General features: G+C 42.2%; 1 protein-coding gene across 1 annotated transcript; it reads right to left on the bottom strand.

Annotated features, from left to right (window-relative positions):
• Positions 1-426: 426 nt before the first annotated feature.
• LOC145803482 (triosephosphate isomerase, cytosolic-like) lies at positions 427-11742 on the bottom strand. Its single transcript, XM_082896763.1, has 4 exons — positions 11690-11742; positions 11174-11258; positions 10933-11065; positions 427-891 (listed from the first exon to the last, which is right to left on the bottom strand). Exons 1-4 carry the CDS (start codon positions 11740-11742, stop codon positions 845-847), a joined length of 318 nt encoding a protein of 105 aa, XP_082752889.1. The 3' UTR covers positions 427-844.
• Between the last annotated feature and the right edge of the window lie 501 nt (positions 11743-12243).

Here is a 12243-nt window from a genome sequence, read left to right as displayed (position 1 = left end):
TACGACATTTTCTTACATGCTATAAATTATTACACTTTTCACGGCATAATTTTGCATGCCATAAAAAGTTATTTTTAAAATATATATATATATATATACATACAAACGCACAAGAACATAACCTTGCCTAGCCGTATGCACATCCAAACAAAGGCAGCAGCTTATAAAGTGCGGCAACTTGTGAACAAACCAAGTAGTTGCTTATAAACTTAAAGCCCTAAATCTCTAAGGCATTAGCATTTTTTGGTAACACTGTTAGAAATATTTCAATTAAATTTGGCTCTTAAACAAGTTAGCTAGACTCATGCAATAAAAAATATGTTAGCATTTTCACTTCCATCATCTAATCTAACCTACATACAGATACATCTCTAAAATACTGCGCTTCCCTTGCAAGATAAATGTGTCAGTATACTTAACTAAGCAAGAACTTGCAGATTTTAACAAAAGAAAAATCAAACCAAATTTACTACTGAATTTTCCACTAAGATTAAAATTTCAATATTGGAAAATCCCCTTTATTTTATATCTCAGCATCACTGTCAATAAACATACACCAGTTTTGTCATGAAACTAGAACTATGCACATCTATGAAGATCCAACATAAATCTGGCAAAAAAAGAAAAAAAGAAAAAGAAGCAATTGACATATTACAAATCAACTAAAGACACCTCATTCACATATTACATTAAGAAAAATGCAAACCTTAGAAGCTGCTTCCAAATGAACGAGATCCTTATCAAAATCCAGCAACTCTGGCATCTTCTCGGCAATGAGCTAATGAAGACAGGAAAACAATTAACATACTTGGCATCTTCTCGGCAATGAGCTGTTTCAGCAGTGTTATTTATCTTTGCTACCCCAGTAGAGGATTTCATTCAATGTTTCAGCTTCAAAGATCAACAAAAAAAAAAAAACAATATAAGGTATTTAAATAGATTTAGTTTCAAATATACTGATGTTACTTTTATTTTGCCATTGCTATGTCTATGTAAATATATAGAAAAGATGAGCTGCTGAGATTACCGGTGGAGGTGAAGTCTGATGATGATCTAGCAGCAGCTGCTAATGGAAGACCAGTCTACGGCAGAGATAGGTTTTATCGTGCATTAGCAGGAGGCCAATTCTCAGCTGAATATAAACCCTAAACCCTAGTTCGTTCCATTTTTCTCAGATGATTCAACCATAAGGTGAACAAGTTGTTCTAGAAATTTTAAAGTGAATCCCCTATAGTTTTACTCTACATCAGAGAGAAGTAAAATAACTTAACATTCAGGTCAGCTCTATAGCGATCCCGGGTTTACCCTTGTTGTATAGTGATCCGGACATGTGTCCGTGGATGTTGGTAGTTGCTTATTATCTTGTTTACATCCTTTCTTACTTTGTATGTGAGTTATAGGATGTGTTGAGCGGGTTTGTTACAGGTTGGTTGAGTTTAGAAACCAAAACTAGTTGCCCAGATTTTTGGCCTGTACGCTCGAGCGGAGGTGTTGGCGCTCGAGCGTAGATTACATCCTTCCGGTATCTTGTTGTGCAGTGTTGTGAGCTCGAGCGTAGGGTTGGGAGCTCGAGCGGAGGCCTGGTTCTGCAAAAGTGCTGGGCGAGTGCATTCTGCGCTCGAGCGGGAGGTTGGCCGCTCGAGCGGAAGTCTGTGAGTGGCCGCTCGAGCGGGGTGTTTTAAGCTCGAGCGGAAGACTGGGTTTAAGTCCCGAAATTGTGACTTTTCAAATCACTTTTTCACTTTCTCTTCTCTCTCTTACTTTTCCAAAAACACCATTGTTGAGTCTTTCTCTCTAGATACTACCTTCTCTCTAGGTTTTGATCTAGTAGGAGTGGTTTACTCACCTTTGGCCTTTACAAAAAAGTTGTTGATCGTCGAGGGCTTCATTTTAATCTGAAAATCACGGGTTTTGGAGCACGTTGGGTTTTGTCGTCTTCTCCTTTGGGACTCCGAATTTGAGGTAGGGATAACCTACTCCTCTCTATGGGTTTTGTCTTTAAATTTTGGTGTTTTGAGATGTTGGGCTTGGTTGGGTAATCTTGTAAAGGTTTGGGGCTTTTGTGTAATTTTTACAAAAGTTGGGGTTTTATTCATAATAAACCTAGATGCATGTTTGGCATGGAAAATGGAATTAATGTTGAATCATTGATGAAAATGGGACCTAAGGGTTAAAATGTTAATTATGGGAATTGACCTAATTACATTGTTTAATTAATTGGGATAATTAATTGAGAAGAATGAAGGAATGAAATGTTGATTGAATATCCATTGTGCATTTATTTTCTGTTTAGAAATAACTGCTTTGGGCTATCGGTGGAGGATAGTCGTGATTGTTGTAGACAATGCTTGATGATTAAGTAAACTGAAACTAATCAATGGAATGTGTCATGGAATTTGACAGTTGATAGAATACATTAAATGTGTGTATTGTGTGATTGTATATAGAACCAATGTGTTTATATGCGTTATGTGTAGAGGAGGAGATAGGGGATGTACTCCGCGGTTTAGGGGAAGATAGGGGATGTACCTCTAAACCGGATAGGTATTTGGAGGAGATAGGGGATGTACTCCGTGGACAGAGCTCATATGCTTGTCTGAGAAGTGAAGATAGAGCTCATATGCTTATCTTTGTGAAGTGAAGTGTGGATACAGCTTGTATGCTTATCTGTGGATATTGTTGATATACATATCTGTTGTAGAGTGTGGATACAGCTTGTATGCTTATCTGTGGATATTGTTGATATACATATCTGTTGAGATTGTGGATATAGCTTTTATGCTTATCTGAATGTGAGATATAGTTTTTATACATATCTGTGGAAATGATGATAGAGCTAGCATGCTTATCTGTTGAAAAAGGGAAAATGAAAAGTAATTGGGACTTGTAAGTCGTTGACATAAATATGTAATTTATGTGATTGTATCAGTGTTGACCAACTATCAATTGCTAATGTTTTAGTCATTGTCCATGGTTGGTTTAGTGTATTTCTACTGGGCTGTGGCTCACCCTATATGGGAACATCATTTTCAGGTACAGGAAGCATGCCACCTCCAAGGACATAGCTGGGAGGCTTGTGGCGGGCATAGTTTTGTCGTTTTACTTTGATGTATTACATGTAATTTCAAGCCAAGGGCTTAATGTGTAAACGAGTTAGAACTCTTTGTTGTAACCAAGTGTTAACTTGGAAAGCTGTAAGCCCGTAGGGCATTTTGTTATGAGATTAACATGTAATACTTATGTAATGGAATTCTAATGAATGATAGAAGGTGGTTAGTTTATCTATCAACGCTCGTCTTATTTGTTGGGTTTAATGTTTTTATTTTGAGGGCGTTACAACTTGGTATCAGAGCGTACCGGGTTCGAATACTTTGGGTACGTGGGAAGTGATTAGGATCACAATGGGTTTGTCTCGCTTGATAGAGACTTAGATGTGGTATCATAGGCTATGTGCTTAAGTGATAACATGCTTATGTGACTATGTGGGTATGGGATTTAATTTCTAGGATGTTGATTGGATCCTTGAGTTTCTGGGAGTCTTGTTGGAAAAGCACTTGATCAATGCTGTTTCTAACCGGAACTCTAGTAACGTCTCGGGACTATCATTATCCGGAAATGAAATTCGTAAGTGCTTATGTGTTTATGTGCTTATGTGGAGTGAATTACAGTTGTCCATGCATTAGGACGTGAGAGTTTAGTTTCGGCACACCTATGAATGTGCTAACGTTCTGTGTTACCTTTATTAGGATGTCAGGACGAGGAAGAGGTGCTAGGCGTGGTAGACCTGCGAGGCAGGAAGCACCGTTACCGGGTGAGATTCCGGCAGTGCAGGAGGGAGTTGGGCAGGCCAATGTGGCCGAGCCAGTGGGTCAGCAGGCTATGGGTGCCTTGGCCAGAGAGATAGCAGGAGCTTTAGGTATTCTTAGAGCTGGGAATCAGGCAGCTGAGACAGGGCCTTCCTTCTTGAAGAGGGAGTTCTTTCGGTGTAATCCGGATGAGTTTATCGGGGATCCTAAAGAGCCGCTTAAGGCAGATGAATGGCTCGAACAGACAACGAAGACGTTTGAGATGCTTGGCATCGAGGACGGAGCACTGAAAGTGACCTTGGCATCCTTCCAACTGAAGGGAGATGCGGGTCAATGGTGGAAGTACGAGAAGGCTCGTGTTGGTGGTACTTGGGAGGCGTTTGTGAATGCTTTTCAGGAGAGGTTTTTGTCTGCAGTAGCAAGAGAGAAGCTGAGGGATCAGTTTAGCCGGCTTAATCAGCAGGGCTTGTCAGTGGCCGAGTTTGAGGCTACTTTTACCAGTCTGTCCAGGTTTGCACCTGAACTGGTGGCGTCTGAGGAACGCCGTTGCTATGAGTTTGAGCGGAAGTTGAGGCGGGGCCTCAAGTTGAGAGTTGGTGGGTCTTATATTCGAGAGTATAGACACCTAGTGGATGCTGCAGCTCATATGGAGCTTATGATGCAGGAGGAGGATGAAGGTCAGAGAGGCTCCAAGAGGAGCCAGGATAGTCAGAGTGATGGCAGGAGGCAGAGGGGTTCTAACCCTCAGCAGTCTCAGGGTGCAGTCTCTAGATCGACCTTTCCAGTGCCTAGTGTAGGCTCGGGGAGAGGCAGTCAGGGAGAATTCACTTGTTACAAGTGTGGCCAGCTGGGTCACAAGGTTTCTGTTTGCCCGCAGAAGGGTGGGGGTCAGAAAGCTGCTTCTTCTTCAGCTAGACCGCCGAGTCAGAGTTTGGGCAGGGGGCAGCTCTTGATTTGTTATCAGTGTGGACAACCTGGGCACATGAAGAGGTTTTGCCCACAGTTGAGTGCCACTTCGGGAGCGTCTGGTTCTAGGCAGACGCAGGGTTTTCAGCCAGCTCAGTCTGTGCAGGCCTCGAGGGCCAATCCGGGAGCTTCGTCATCCCAGTCTGTGCAGCAGTCTTTTGCTCCGAGAGGTGAGCAGGTAGACCAGGGGCCTACGGGGCGCGTGTATGCTGTTACCGCGCAGGATTTAGTACCGGCTCCATCAGTAGTGAGAGGTACTTTTCTGTTTTGCAACTCAGTTGCTAATGTGTTGATAGACACGGGTGCATCTCATTCTTTTGTATCTGCTGCATTTGCATCTGTTTTTGGAATTGGAGTTAGCACAGTTAGCATCTCCTATTTGTGTGGTATCGCCTTTGGGTGGTGAGTTGATTCTGAAACAGGGTGTTAGAGGATGTGATATAGAGGTCGCCGACTATAGGCTTCCTTTTCCGTTTGTTGTCATGCCCATGAGGGGTTTTGATGTTATTTTGGGTATGGACTGGTTATCGTCATACCGGGCTGTTATTGATTGCTACCGCCAGAGGGTTACATTATGTACCTTGAGCGGGGAGTGGTTCCATTTCTTGGGAGACCGGGTTGGTAGTGTTTTGCCACCGGGGTATGATTCGCGAGGGCGAAGTGAGCTTAGTAGTCTACTTGCTAGCTTTGAGAGTGGTGAGTGTGGTGAGACCCAGCATGTATTGCCGAGGGTGGTTTGTGAGTATTCGGATGTCTTTCCCGAAGATCTTGTTAGTTTGCCACCTCACCGAGAGATAGAGTTTTCTATTGATTTAGTGCCTGGTACGGCGCCGATTTCTATGGCACCTTACCGTTTTGCTCCAGCAGAGTTGGTTGAGTTGAAAGTTCAACTCCAGGAATTGCTAGATAAGGGCTTTGTTCGCCCTAGTGTTTCACCGTGGGGAGCACCGGCCCTCTTTGTTAAAAAGAAAGATGGTGCCTTGAGATTGTGTATAGACTACCGGAAGTTGAATCGGGCTACGGTTAAGAATAAGTACCCTATGCCCCGTATAGATGATTTGTTTGACCAGTTGAAGGGTTCCCGTTGTTTCTCTAAGATAGACTTGAGATCGGGTTACCATCAGTTGAGGGTCAGGGAGGAAGATATTCCGAAGACGGCATTCCGTACGCGGTATGGCCATTATGAGTTTTTGGTGATGCCATTCGGGCTTACCAATGCACCGGCAGTCTTTATGGACTTGATGAACCGGATTTTCCGGGAGTTCTTAGACCGATTTGTGGTTGTCTTCGTGGACGATATCCTTATCTATTCGTCTTCTGAGGAGGAGCACGAGGCACACTTGAGAGTGGTGCTTGAGTTACTTAGAGCCCATAGACTGTATGCCAAGTTTGGGAAGTGTGAGTTCTGGCTGGGGGAAGTCAAATTCTTAGGCCACGTGGTATCCGGGGAAGGGGTGTCTGTTGATACATCCAAGGTTGAGGCAGTGCAAGGTTGGGCACAGCCTAAGAGTGTATTTGAGATCCGCAGTTTTCTGGGATTAGCTGGGTATTACCGTCGGTTTGTGAAAGATTTCTCCAGGTTAGCGTCACCGTTGACTAGGCTGACTCGGAAGGGAGTCAAGTTTGTGTGGAGTGAGACTTGTGAAAAGTCGTTCCAAGAGTTGAAAGTTAGATTGACCACCGCTCCGGTGTTGATTATTCCGGAGAGAAGGTTGGGTTATGCGGTTTATTGTGATGCCTCACGAGAGGGTTTGGGTTGTGTGTTGATGCAAGAGGGAAAAGTGGTAGCTTATGGCTCACGTCAGTTGAAAATACACGAGAAAAATTACCCCACACACGACCTAGAGTTAGCAGCTGTGATCTTTGCCTTGAAAATCTGGAGGCACTACCTTTATGGTGAGAGGTTCGAGGTATTCTCGGATCATAAGAGTTTGAAGTATCTGTTTACACAGAGAGACTTGAATCTGAGGCAGAGAAGATGGATGGAGTTCATCGAGGATTATGATTTTGAGTTACATTATCATCCGGGAAAGGCCAATGTTGTGGCCGATGCCCTTAGTAGGAAAACCATTAGTGATGTAGCTTGTATAGCCATCCGGGAATGGGAGATGTTGGGAACACTTGGCGAGTTTGATTTGCTACTGGGCGAATCTGTCGAGGCTGCGGCCTTGTTTTCTGTTGTTGCGCAGCCTACACTTATGATTAGAGTGTTAGAGGCACAGAGAGGTGACCTTGAGGTAGAATCCCTCCGAGAGAAGATCTCCAGTGGGAAAGTTGAGAAGGGTTTGACGGTGTATCCCGACCTGAGTGTGAGATACCGAGACCGTTTGTTTGTACCGGAGTCTTGCCGAGAGGAAGTACTCCGAGAGTTTCACCATTCGCGCCTTGCGGTGCATCCGGGAGGTACTAAGATGTATCAGGATTTGGGTCGCCAGTTTTGGTGGCGGGGTATGAAAAGAGATGTGGCTGTTTTCGTATCGAAGTGCCTTACTTGCCAGCAAGTGAAGGCCGAGCATCAGAGGCCAGCGGGTTTGTTGCAACCCTTGCCTATTGCCGAGTGGAAGTGGGAGCATGTCACTATGGACTTCGTTGTAGGTCTTCCGAGGACTCAGCGGGGTAGTGATGCTATTTGGGTGGTTGTAGACCGGTTGACTAAGTCGGCGCACTTTATTTCTATGCGCGTGAGAGATTCGGTGGATCATCTTGCCGACTTGTATATTCGGGACGTAGTGAGATTGCACGGGGTCCCAGTGACGATCGTCTCAGATAGAGATCCTCGTTTTACTGCCAGGTTGTGGCAGAGTTTGCAGAGTGCCTTGGGCACTAAGTTGACCTTTAGTACGGCCTATCATCCTCAGACTGACGGGCAGTCCGAGCGTACTATTCAGATCCTCGAGGATATGCTTCGGGGTTGTGTCCTGGACTTCAGTGGGACGTGGGAGAGGCACTTGCCATTGGTAGAGTTTGCCTACAACAACAGTTTTCAGTCTAGCATCGGTATGGCACCGTTTGAGGCCTTGTATGGCCGACCGTGTAGGTCTCCAGTTTGTTGGGCCGAGGTGGGTGATGCACCTTTGTTGGGTCCGGAGTTGGTTAGGGAGACGACGGAGAAAGTTGAGCTTATCCGTAGGAGGCTTGTTACAGCCCAGAGTCGACAAAAGAGTTATGCCGACCGTAGGAGGAGGCCTTTGGCGTTTGAGGTAGGTGATCATGTCTTTCTGAAGATATCACCTAGGCGAGGCCTGATGAGGTTTGGGAAGAGTGGGAAGTTGTCCCCTCGGTTTATTGGTCCTTTTGAGATCCTTGAGAGGATAGGTGAGGTTGCTTATCGGTTAGCCTTACCGCCGCAGTTGTCCGGAGTGCATGACGTGTTTCATGTGAGTATGCTTCGGAAGTATGAGCCAGATCCATCACATGTGTTGGATTGGACTGATTTAGAGGTAGATGAGGATGCCTCGTATGAGGAGAGACCGGTTCGGGTCTTGGATAGGCGGGATCAGGTCCTGCGTGGCAAGACCATTCCTTTGGTGAAAGTCTTGTGGAAACATCACGGAGTGGAGGAAGCCACTTGGGAACGTGAGTTGGAAGTCCGAGAGAAATATCCGGACTTGTTTGTTGATATGTAATCTTATATTTAAATTTTACATTTTTGTTGAACTTAAGAGCTTTTATATATGTCTTAAGTTGTGAAACATTGAAAATGTTTTGGTTATTGGAAGTATGTTTTGGAACTTGCCTCATATGGAAGTTGAAAGTGACATTATATGTGTTAAATATATTGTTGAAACTGGAAGGATAGTGCATAATGATGATGCATGTTGAAAATACATATGTTGTTTACATATTGTGATATGTCTCTTGTTAAAGGGATGGGATGACCGGTAATGGGTCGAATTGTTGAATGTTAAAATGTAACATTGTTTAAAATGGAGGAAAACTTGTTTTTGAAAACTTGTGTTTAATTTCGGGGACGAAATTCTTTAAGGGGGGGAGGTTATAGCGATCCCGGGTTTACCCTTGTTGTATAGTGATCCGGACATGTGTCCGTGGATGTTGGTAGTTGCTTATTATCTTGTTTACATCCTTTCTTACTTTGTATGTGAGTTATAGGATGTGTTGAGCGGGTTTGTTACAGGTTGGTTGAGTTTAGAAACCAAAACTAGTTGCCCAGATTTTTGGCCTGTACGCTCGAGCGGAGGTGTTGGCGCTCGAGCGTAGATTACATCCTTCCGGTATCTTGTTGTGCAGTGTTGTGAGCTCGAGCGTAGGGTTGGGAGCTCGAGCGGAGGCCTGGTTCTGCAAAAGTGCTGGGCGAGTGCATTCTGCGCTCGAGCGGGAGGTTGGCCGCTCGAGCGGAAGTCTGTGAGTGGCCGCTCGAGCGGGGTGTTTTAAGCTCGAGCGGAAGACTGGGTTTAAGTCCCGAAATTGTGACTTTTCAAATCACTTTTTCACTTTCTCTTCTCTCTCTTACTTTTCCAAAAACACCATTGTTGAGTCTTTCTCTCTAGATACTACCTTCTCTCTAGGTTTTGATCTAGTAGGAGTGGTTTACTCACCTTTGGCCTTTACAAAAAAGTTGTTGATCGTCGAGGGCTTCATTTTAATCTGAAAATCACGGGTTTTGGAGCACGTTGGGTTTTGTCGTCTTCTCCTTTGGGACTCCGAATTTGAGGTAGGGATAACCTACTCCTCTCTATGGGTTTTGTCTTTAAATTTTGGTGTTTTGAGATGTTGGGCTTGGTTGGGTAATCTTGTAAAGGTTTGGGGCTTTTGTGTAATTTTTACAAAAGTTGGGGTTTTATTCATAATAAACCTAGATGCATGTTTGGCATGGAAAATGGAATTAATGTTGAATCATTGATGAAAATGGGACCTAAGGGTTAAAATGTTAATTATGGGAATTGACCTAATTACATTGTTTAATTAATTGGGATAATTAATTGAGAAGAATGAAGGAATGAAATGTTGATTGAATATCCATTGTGCATTTATTTTCTGTTTAGAAATAACTGCTTTGGGCTATCGGTGGAGGATAGTCGTGATTGTTGTAGACAATGCTTGATGATTAAGTAAACTGAAACTAATCAATGGAATGTGTCATGGAATTTGACAGTTGATAGAATACATTAAATGTGTGTATTGTGTGATTGTATATAGAACCAATGTGTTTATATGCGTTATGTGTAGAGGAGGAGATAGGGGATGTACTCCGCGGTTTAGGGGAAGATAGGGGATGTACCTCTAAACCGGATAGGTATTTGGAGGAGATAGGGGATGTACTCCGTGGACAGAGCTCATATGCTTGTCTGAGAAGTGAAGATAGAGCTCATATGCTTATCTTTGTGAAGTGAAGTGTGGATACAGCTTGTATGCTTATCTGTGGATATTGTTGATATACATATCTGTTGTAGAGTGTGGATACAGCTTGTATGCTTATCTGTGGATATTGTTGATATACATATCTGTTGAGATTGTGGATATAGCTTTTATGCTTATCTGAATGTGAGATATAGTTTTTATACATATCTGTGGAAATGATGATAGAGCTAGCATGCTTATCTGTTGAAAAAGGGAAAATGAAAAGTAATTGGGACTTGTAAGTCGTTGACATAAATATGTAATTTATGTGATTGTATCAGTGTTGACCAACTATCAATTGCTAATGTTTTAGTCATTGTCCATGGTTGGTTTAGTGTATTTCTACTGGGCTGTGGCTCACCCTATATGGGAACATCATTTTCAGGTACAGGAAGCATGCCACCTCCAAGGACATAGCTGGGAGGCTTGTGGCGGGCATAGTTTTGTCGTTTTACTTTGATGTATTACATGTAATTTCAAGCCAAGGGCTTAATGTGTAAACGAGTTAGAACTCTTTGTTGTAACCAAGTGTTAACTTGGAAAGCTGTAAGCCCGTAGGGCATTTTGTTATGAGATTAACATGTAATACTTATGTAATGGAATTCTAATGAATGATAGAAGGTGGTTAGTTTATCTATCAACGCTCGTCTTATTTGTTGGGTTTAATGTTTTTATTTTGAGGGCGTTACAAGCTCCATTTAGAAAACCAGAAACCCACTGACTCAGATTCTAGGTAGACAATATACAAAAGTGTTTTAAAGTATGCTGCACAAGTTTTTATAAACAACATTGAAATAAGTACCTGAAATTGCCTTAGTTTGTGCAGTAACAACATCCATGGTAGATCCTGATTCTCGCTGCTCAAGAGTCTCTCCAATACAAGCAATTACCTTCAAACCTTGAGAAAGAGCATATGCAACCTTATCTCCAACAAACTGAAATGAAAATGTCCCAAATTATGAACATGTGAAATAATAATCAACAACATAGTTGGCATCATCATAAATGAATAATCGTTGCACCATGAATGAAACAAGGGTTACCTCATTTGATTCATTTAACAGAGCCCTCCTCTCAGAATGACCAAGAATGACCCAAGGAATGCCCATCTTGACGAGCATCTCTACACTGCACATTCAAAAGAACCAATTTAAATTTTTTGCATTGAAGAAATTTGAAGTACATGATAGATGCTCAGAAATTTGAAGCACATTGTAAAAATGGATAGCTGTAGAAAAAGTTATAATAACTCTAAAGAAGACTAAACTAGGAAATGGGATGCTGAAGTAAATTCATAAAATTAAAATCAGAAATATATGAAACCATTTCTCGATAGAAGGATCATGGTGGGACTAGTGGTGCATTAGGAAATACCTCATCTTTCAAAGTGGGACATGATACTCAAATAATACGTGTTGATTACTTATCCTTGAGCCATAACACAAGGAAACCTCCTACAACTTTCCAAATGACAATTCCAAAGGAGCAACTGAATGCCTTTTAATTAATTCAACACTTGCCAATGCAATACAGATTATTAACAGCATGATGAACCATACCTAACCTCACCAGTGAAAGCACCTCCCTTTTTGACCCAACAATTTTGAATCATTATAATAATGTAACACTTCAAAAAAATAGTTATATTTTTATATCAAATTTATCTTAAAAAAATAGACAGAAATATAATTTTAATAATAGACCATTCTTTTTTCATTTGGTGTAGTAAGGAAATGAATCATTATAATAATTAATTAATTCAAAAAATTCAAAAAAAAAAGGGGGGGGTATTTGCCAATAAATCTCATTTCACAAACAAGATTCCAATTAATCTCAAGTTTTTTCTATTAATCTGTTAAGTCCTATTAGTGGAGAGTTTCTTTCCGTGTGGTTCTGTTTGTGATTTTAATAGTGTTTTGTACGGCTAAGCAAGGAATTCGTAAAATCCGTAATCCGATCCGGTCCAGTTCAATTCAGTAAGTTTGGATTGATTTTTTGAATCCATGGCTCCGTTTCAGATTGAAAAATTAAAAACTCGTAGTCCACGGATCGGTTCCGGATTGAACCCCATGGTTCCGGATTGAAACCGATCCGGAACGTATACAAATAGTCT

The sequence above is a fragment of the Camellia sinensis genome, chromosome 12 (assembly GCF_055761805.1).
Source record: "Camellia sinensis isolate YWXY chromosome 12, ASM5576180v1, whole genome shotgun sequence".
In the NCBI taxonomy this organism is placed as follows: Eukaryota; Viridiplantae; Streptophyta; class Magnoliopsida; order Ericales; family Theaceae; genus Camellia; species Camellia sinensis.
This window is presented reverse-complemented; position numbering and strand designations above follow the sequence as displayed.